The sequence below is a fragment of the Asterias rubens genome, chromosome 12 (genome assembly GCF_902459465.1).
Source record: "Asterias rubens chromosome 12, eAstRub1.3, whole genome shotgun sequence".
Lineage (NCBI taxonomy): Eukaryota > Metazoa > Echinodermata > Asteroidea > Forcipulatida > Asteriidae > Asterias > Asterias rubens.
The window spans coordinates 13,332,242-13,341,343 of NC_047073.1; the positions used below are offsets into that span (position 1 = coordinate 13,332,242).

The 9,102-nt window shown below is 38.5% G+C and overlaps 1 protein-coding gene across 1 annotated transcript; it reads right to left on the minus strand.

Annotated features, from left to right (window-relative positions):
- Positions 1-321: 321 nt before the first annotated feature.
- LOC117297472 (retinol dehydrogenase 13-like) lies at positions 322-4,777 on the minus strand. The gene is made up of 4 exons (XM_033780531.1): positions 3,999-4,777; positions 3,360-3,602; positions 2,432-2,822; positions 322-806 (listed from the first exon to the last, which is right to left on the minus strand). The coding sequence occupies exons 1-4, from the start codon at positions 4,156-4,158 to the stop codon at positions 617-619; spliced, it is 984 nt and encodes a 327-aa protein (XP_033636422.1). The 5' UTR covers positions 4,159-4,777; the 3' UTR covers positions 322-616.
- Positions 4,778-9,102: the final 4,325 nt, after the last annotated feature.

A 9,102-nucleotide genomic window follows, 5' to 3' on the forward strand; every position in this document is an offset into this window, starting at 1 on the left:
TTGGATCGGTCGAGTTGGTCTTTGAAAAGCGTTTGTAACCGTTTATTATAAAATGCATAGTTAGAAAGATGTTTTAACAGTAGAATACAATAATCCACACACACTTGCCTTGAAATTGCGTGGTTTTCCTTTTATTTTGCGAATTAACACGGTCGGCCATTCATGGGAGTCAAAAATTTGACTCCAATATGGCCGATTGGTTTGTCGACGAGGTAAAAGGAAAACCACGCAATTTCGAGTGATACTTGTGTGGATCATTATATTCTACTTTTAAAATATCTTTCTAATCATATGCATTTTATAACAAACAGTTACAAACGCTTTTCAAAGACCAACTGAACTCTACCGATCCAAGGCAACTTGTTCCTATACAGGTGGCTTCAAGTTTTGTTTTGGTGGGAAAAATGAGAATGCTTTACACCAAGCCTGTTGCCATGCAGCTAATGCTCCATAACTCCTTAGCAAGTTCTTCCGAGATGTTCTTTGCAAGTTTGTGCATCAAAGCTTGCATTGCATTTGCAGGAAGTGAGAACTGTGTTTCAGTCATTATACCATACTTAATTCATAACTCACAGGCGGCTTCAAGGTTTTTGGGGTTGGAAAAAATGAGTAAGAATTACACCAAGCCTGTTGCCGTGCAGCTCACGTCCCATAACTGTTTAGCAAGTTCTTCATCCGATGCCTTGATGCTTTCTTTCCCAAGTTGACAATCAACAAAGTACGATCCCGACAGCTCCCTCACTGACTCGTCAATTGCACAATAGATAACACATTGGGCCCCAGCCTCCGGAGATCTCATAATGGACCTAAAGAAAATCGGGAAAAAAACACCAAAATCAAAGTCTATAAAGGATGAGAAAAATGTTTCAGTTAAAGATAACAGTCCACAGGATTGTTAGGCCCCTAATCATTGTTTAAACATGAAGATAATAACCCTTTACAGACAATGAACAGTGTTGGTAATTGTCAAAGACCAGTCTTCTCACTTGGTGTGTTTCAACATATGCATAAAATCACAAACCTGTGAAAATTTTAGCTCGATTGGTCGTCGGAGCTGCGAGATAATAGTGAAAGAAAAAACACCCTTGTCACATGAAGTTGTGTGCTTTCGGATGCTTGATTTCGAGACCGCAAATTCTAAACCTGAGGTCTCGAAATCGAATTCGTGGAAAATTACTTTTTTCTCAAAAACTGCGTCACTTCAGAGGAAGCCATTTCACACAATGTTTTCTACTATCAACCTCTCCCCATTACTCGTTACCAAGTGAGGTTTTATGTTGATAATTATTTTGAGTAATTACCAACAGTGTCCACTGCCTTTAAATGAATCAGAAAAGTCATCAAAATCATCTTCAAATAATGTAAGAAAAATGTTTCAGTTTAAGACAACATAGCACAGGATTGCTCATCATTGTAATAAAAGGAAGATTTGTTCAGTTTTGGAGAGCTCACTATAAATAATAATTGGGTGTGATCCCTGGCTACACAGCAGTTACAGGTTGTTGGGCTTCTGACTGGCACACCCCCGAACAAATATATTGACTACTAGAGAGACCGCTAACATAGGGCTGGATAGCTCAGTTGGTAGAGTGCCGGCACGTTAACCCAGAGGTCTCTGGATCAAGTCTCACTCCAGTAAATTTGTCTTTGTACAAACCCAAGCTACTTTAAAGGCAGTGGACACTATTGGTAATTGTCAAAGACTAGCCTTCACAGTTGGTGTATCTCAACATATGCATAAAATACAAACCTGTGAAAATTTGAGCTCAATCGGTTATCAAACTTGCGAGATAATAATGAAAGAAAAAAACACCCTTGTCACATGAAGTTGTGTGCGTTTAGATGGTTGATTTCGAGACCTCAAGTTCTAAATCTGAGGTCTCGAAATCAAATTCGTGGAAAATTACTTCTTTCTCAAAAACTATGACACTTCAGGGGGAACCGTTTCTCACGATGTTTTATACCATCAACCTCTCCCCATCACTCGTCACCAAGAAAGGTTTTATGCTGATAATTATTTTGAGAAATTACCAATAGTGTCCACTGCCTTTTTAAAAAGTCACCTGGAAATATATATATTTTTTTCCAAACATAAGAAAATATGTTGATGAACATATAAAATAATTTGTTTACTAACTGTTTTTTTCATGATAAATAGATAAAGTTGTTTGGGGGTGACTCCACCTGTCCCCTTTTGTGACGTCAATCGAGGCAGACTTTGCCTCGATGGAACACACAGGCAAGTACAAGCAAGTCCTAGTCGTGAGTTTGTACGCTTCAAAAAAGAGTATTTTTCTTGCATTTTTCTGGCAATGCCAACCAGGTGTATTGCTGCTGGATGCAGCAAAACAACTAAAGATGGGGTCAGTTTGCAAAGTGGTCCAGGTGACTTTAAACAAACTGAGGAGCAGCAAGAAACCAAAATACACACCTAAAAAACGGCATGAAAAGCTTCCGGCAACATCCGCCACGTGTTAAGACCTTATCAATCCCTCCCGTGTAGACAATACCTGGATGCACTGAGCAAACAGAGACTTGGGTATTGGTAAGTCTACGAGAAAGCTCATGAGTGAAGACATTGACTGCCATCTTGCTGATGGGGTAGCTGGCTAGGTGAGGGTATCGAACCCCATCTTTCGCCTCCTCAGTGAAGTCAAATTCAGGGGAGAATCTGTGTGCCAAAGAGGACAGGTTGATGATGCGACTTGGTGCAGATCTGATCAGGAGATCCAGGAGAAGGTTGGTGAGGAGGAAAGGACCAAAGTGGTTGACCCCGAACATAAGATCAAAGCCATCTTCAGTCTTGCCTTGTTCTCCGATACCTGTTTAAAAAGTTAAAAAAAATCCACATTAAGTGATGTTTGAAGCTTTGGTGTACAAACCTCTTTTAGGAGATGTGTTGGCTCTGCATTTTGAACAGTATATTCTGCTTGTCTTCTCCCGAAACGCAGAGTATCACATTTGTTCCTTTTTTTTTTTCAAGTTTGCCCCAACCAAGGCTAAAAGCAACTCTTGGTAAGGGGCTTCAAGAGAAATTATTAAATGGAAAAATAACTCAGGGGAGCTGAAGGTAGGATTTGATATTCCTCCAATTTCATGGCTCTGCTTACCGTCAGCAAAGAATCATGCTTACAGAAGTAGGAAATTCTACGCTTTTTGCCAAACGTATTTCAACGGTTAGCAGGAAATTGTTGCTTGCGCGCGTGCGTACTTCACAATACTAGGCATTCTCCACTTTCACATCTCGCACAGAATAGCCCTTTAACAGAAAGCGGAGAATGGTGGCCATAAGCACATATTCCCGCGGTAAACAACAGAGCCATAGATTGGGCCCTAAGCTTGGAAATATTAGAACACACCAGCATTGTTAATGAGGAGATCTAGCTTTGCCACATCTTGCTTGATTTTCTCGGCAAACGAACGAACCGACTTCAGCGAGGCAAGATCAAGATGGTAATCTACAACATCAGCATTCTCTACCGCCTCTCTGATCTCCTTAATGACTTCAGACGTCTTTTTCTCATTTCGGCAGGCGAGAATTACTTTGGCACCACGACGGGCAAGGTCCAATGCAGTTGCCTTGCCGATGCCAGATGAAGCCCCTGAAAAAAGGAATGATCAGATGATGAAAAAGTAAGACAAGAAAAATCACATCAGCCCATCCTTCCCCCAATCAGTACAACTAGAATTTTAAGAGGTTTGTTCCGCTTTCATCTCAACGCCCGATTAAAACCTTCTTTGTAGTTTGTTGAAATTAGATTACAGATGGTAAAGAAAACACATGCAAAAGGGGCTTAACAATGCTTATTCATTTCTACAATATTCAATGAGGCCAAATATATAGGATTTTCTTTTTCAAGCAGTGCCAAATTTCCTGAATTAGCAAATCTATTTCTGGTTGTTTTTAGGCAGAGAATATTAACAAACAACAGCAAAATAGCTTTATCATGAAAACGGGTAATACTAATTTCTGATGATCAATATTGTTCATGTCTCACCTGTTATAACAACAGTTTTGCCCTTCAGAGAGACCAAACCTCGGTAGGTTTTATAACGAAGAACACAACAGTAATACAAAACACATATTAAACCAATAAGAACGGTTATACTGCCGACAACTATCATCATAACAATAACTCCAGTGCTCAGCAGTTCCATAATACTGTGTCCAAATCTTCAGCACCGACCGAAACAGCAACCTGCCCGGCCCCCGGGAAAAGAGCTCTCTGCTGACCACCGGCGGCTAGTTAAGTTCAGGATGGTTCAGGAGATAGCCTTTGCCCAAAAAACTTACATAAGCATAAGTCTTTTGTCAAGGCCTTCGTGGCTTGGACATCGTCGCAGAACCGCGATCACAAGCGACTGGAAGGGAGACCACGCAAGCGACTAGCGAATTTCGTGTGCGTGGTCTCCCGTTCCAGTCGCGTCAGGTCCTGCATGGAGCAATCTCATGAATTCAATATGTCTTAGTCGAATCAGATGAAGTCCGGAGCTCAATTATTGGAGATTATTTCATCTATGGTTCGTCCATGGAGGGTTCATTCAGACTGACATCACTTCGAAGTGTCTTTAGCATGAAAAATTCGACCCGGCTTAACCCCGTTGATGTAAAAGTGAAGGTATCAGATTACATGATGGCTGCTCCGCACACTACCACCACTACATGTTGTTGATGATGGAGTGTGGAGTTAGGGCGCTCTCTTTTTGTAAAGCGGTTTCAGTCTTCCGCCGTGTTCAGTTTTCCGGGTGACGTAGCCGGAATACCGCCGCGAGTACCCTGGCGAGTACTGTAGTTCTCTCGGTGACCCCAAATTGTTTATTATTACGATTCTTTTCTGTTTAGTCACATTCTCTTGCCCCATCTTTACACGTATTCATGCGTACAACTTTAAGCAGGTCACACTGCTTGTGCCACACCAAAATTCTCTCATACGATCCATGCGTTCGCCGCTCGTTGTACTCGTGGACGCCGCCATGACAGCTACCGAAGAGTAACACGGATGACTCAATACAGCACTAAAAATTGACTACTTTTGCTTGCTGCGCGCAGGCATCGCATAACGTAATGTTACCGTATTTGGTCATTCGGAAAACTGAACACGGCAGAAAGTTGAAACCGCCACACCGGCGTGTTTTTTTTACCTCTGACCTCGGTCATTTCACATAATTATAGATACGCAGTCAAATTCCATTGCGGACATGAGAGCGGACATGAGGGCATATGTCACTGCATGTATCCAATGATATCATTGTATCCAATTAGTTTGGTTCCCAGACCCAAAAATCTCCGACTAGGCTCTGCCCAATTAAGGCATGATACATTGATTCTAATTACCTAATGATTACTCCCCCAAAAATACAAAGATATTTAGTAAACCATAAACACCAAGAAAAATCACACAGAACACTCAGTTACCAAAAATTCAAGGCCCCTTTTTATAACATATAATTTATATACCCAACATTTACATTAAGTTTTTAATATAATATATATATAATATCTATGACTTTTTTTTTTTTACATATTTATCTGAACTTCATGTATGTAACAGTGTAGATAAAAGAAATAAGATGTACGCTATTCTTTTATAAATATGCAAAACAATACAAATTTGATAAATACGAAAAAACTTGCTCAACAGAAACAGATTTTACCAGCCAAAAAGCCATTATGCTTCCTATGTGATGCAATCAACTCATTTGTCAACCCAGGTAAATTCTGTTTTTACCTTTGAAAAAAGCATAGTCTATGCTTTCACTCTGTTTAAACTCCATGTTGATATCACTTTTGGTTTAAAAGAGAAAAGAAACACCCAAAAATGTGAGAGAAACCAAAAAACAGAGAAAAGGGTTCTAAAGTCGAGTTGTACATGGGTTTGGCACATTGACATTTGTTAACATTTTAACCCCCTTTTATGTTATTAATCAGGAAGGAAGTTACCAATATAAAATAGGTTATATTTGTAACTTCCTTCCTCGTTGGCCTGTTTTGCCTTGTTTTTCCAGAGTGATATGTTTCTGACAAACGACTCAATTAGCAACACATCACAGATTTTCAACATTATTGTTTGGTCACAGTACAACAACATCAATATATCTCCCAAATGAACCTGTTACTATCAATATTACTTTTTGTAGGACACAAAATGCAATGTCCACACATTTACATCAAACTCACACAGTTTGAAGAAAATGATAGCAGAAAGCTTCCCTTAAAAATTACTTGCTGAGGTGCTGTAGTTTTTGAGAAATGGGTAAAACAAGTCACAGAAAATAATTTTCATCTCCTTAGACGAACATTACTTTAGCATGTAAAACGTATTTTTAGTGACATTGTTTTACTCATTTCTCAAAAACTACAGCACCTCAGTAAGTTATATTTTAAGGTAAGCTTTCTTCTATCATTATCTTCAAACCGTGTAAGTTTGTAACCGTAAATCTGCGGTTGTAAAACAAAACACAATAACCAGGTTATTGTGTTTTGTTTTACAAAAAGTACCCAAATCCTTTAACTATAATGTGTACACTGTGTAACACCCATCAGTGTAATACCCATCAGTGTGTGGGTGAACACAACTAATATTACCCTGGTGAAAATTTAAATGTTACCATGAAAAAAACACTAATGTTAAACATTGACAACTGGTATATTTTTTTTAGCCAGTTTGACTTTCATCTTTCACACGGAAAGGCAAACGTTTTACAGCAACAACAAGGATAGCACAGCATAAAATATACAAAACTAGATAAAGAAAGTCACCTTGTTATTCCCGTTAAAAAAATAATAATTCTGAGGCTAGAATTAAGATAGACTGGTCTTTTTCCCCTGAAATGAGTATAGTACCCACAAATTGCTTCTGTATACTTGGAACAAGACAGAGATGTAAGCATATAAATATATCACCAACTGATAACAAACCTCAAGGGGTTACTTAACAAAGATGGGAACAAACTGCAAGAAAAATATGTTTTATTCAACTGTATGGACAATGATTTTTTCCCAATTTCGACAAATTTATCAGCAGATGTTTTGTGTTTAATGTTAAAGGGAAGGTATACGCTTGGTAAAATTAATGCCAATGAAACCTATAACTTATTTTTTGATAATATAAAGACATTTTGAAAATCATTTCACTTTGAAGTAATGTGGTTTTGGAAATTAATGTGTAAAATTCCCCCCCCCAAAAATAAAAAAGTATATATATATATATTTAATAAATTGTGTATACCAACTATGGGTTATTCTTCCTGCGTAGACATAGTCGCCAAGGATGACCTTCAACAGCTCTCTGTTGCTTGTTACAAGTCAGTTTCTATACTAACTTATACCTTGAGCAATTACCAAATGTGTCCAGTGCCTTTAAGATTAATTCAGAGTTAAGATCAATCCTGAACTCTTTGTGAAGAGCATCTTTAAAAACAGTTCTTTGGAAAGTCTTAGTATAAACAACAATAGCAATTAAATAGATCCAAAATCTCTGCAAATGCAGATCTACACTTTGTTGGCACACTTTCAGCTGCATATCTAGAGTATGTATACACATTCAAACCGGAGACCTAGAACAAAAGAGGACAATAGAGTCCACGGTTCGGGAAAGGTGCACAGTTGGAAAAACGTGTACAAAACCAATGGGAGCTGATGCAAAAAAGTATAAACAAAAGAGGGACTATAGGAGGTCCACGGTTGCAGGCAAATACAAGCTTGTAAGAGTAACTCCCAACAAACTTTGTGAATTGTCAATCTAATCACAATTATTTCATTGTGCCCATTGGTTTCTTCTGCTGCATTTTTCTATCGCAACGCCAGAGCCTGAGCTTTTCCCAACAAAGCCATAAATGAAAAAAATAAATAGCTAGCCACTTTTTTGGGGGAGCAACGTTACACAAATTTTTTAAAATTATAGTCTAACAAAGTACTTTGAATGGTGATCAAATATTAAATCAAATCAAGTTGTAAACAGCGTTATCTTAATTGCAGAAACAAACCTTTTAAAAACTCATTCACAACAACAACAATCACTGCTTTTAAAGCACATTTTCACTACATTAATAGCATGTACTACTTCATTACAAGAAACACTTCATTGTAGTTTTGTATGACATCAACTGATTTTGGTCATGCACTAGGGAGTGATGCTGCAGTAAAAGCAACTGCTCTAGAATAACCACGGTGAAGGTTCGAGTCCCCCCTGTGTTTTATTCCCAAGTAACATCAGTATAAGACAGTAAACGAAATCATTAAAGTGGAAGATTTTTCTATCATCACGATAGCAGTTTCTCCAATACCTTCTTATGAAGTATCTGTAACCACCCAATAGTGTATCAACATGTGAACAGGTCTGTACTGAAAATAGTTTGAGTTGATTAGAATGGTTAATTTTGCAATGACTCTCAAATTACAATAACAAATTGGATTGGAAGGTAGTTAATCTTTATCGTCCATTATGAATGGAAATTTAAGGAAGATTTACAATACAAAAAAAAAAAAAAACATCAAATGAATTAAAAATCAAAGTATTTTCAGTATAAGCTAATGTCCATTTCTTATTGAAACACTTTTGATGGTTTAAGGTACTTACACAACTTAACAATAACTACAACAATAAGGAGTGTTGTGGCCAAGTGGTCTAGGGTGGTGCAGTCAAGTTCTGTAATTTACAGAACGAAGTGGTTTGAATACCGGCCTGGGGTGGATTTCACAAAGGTAGTCCTTACTTAGGACTAACTTAGGACTAGTCCTAGGCAATGCTAAAAGATAGGACCAGTCCTAAGTTAGGACCAGTAACACATCCTAACTTAGGACTGAACCTATCTCTTAGCATTGCCTAGGACTAGTCCTAAGTTAGGACTACCTTTGTGAAATCCACCCCTGGTCAGTCACAACAGAACACCTATGACCTTGAGCAAGACACTTTATCATAATTGCTTCTCTCCACCCACTAAAGGAGTCTAAATGGGTACCAGTGAGAGTTGGTGAGTTGGTGTCCAAAATGGCGTCTTTGGCTACATATATGGCTAGATCTGCGGGTCTGCCAGTGTTGAATAATAGGCAGTATTTGCGAGCGATCTAGCCGTAGCTGTAGCCAAAGTCGCCGTTTCGGA

Bases quoted from the DNA above. Each gene is read 5' to 3' on its own strand.
- LOC117297472 (XM_033780531.1), bottom strand. From the start codon at position 4,158: ATGGAACTGCTGAGCACTGGAGTTATTGTTATGATGATAGTTGTCGGC. The intron at 2,823-3,359 runs GTGTGTTCTAAT...CTTTTTAAACAG, and splicing joins TCTCCTCATTAACAATGCTG to GTATCGGAGAACAAGGCAAG. The intron at 807-2,431 runs GTGTGTATTTTG...GATTTTCTTTAG, and splicing joins CTTTTCATGCCGTTTTTTAG to GTCCATTATGAGATCTCCGG.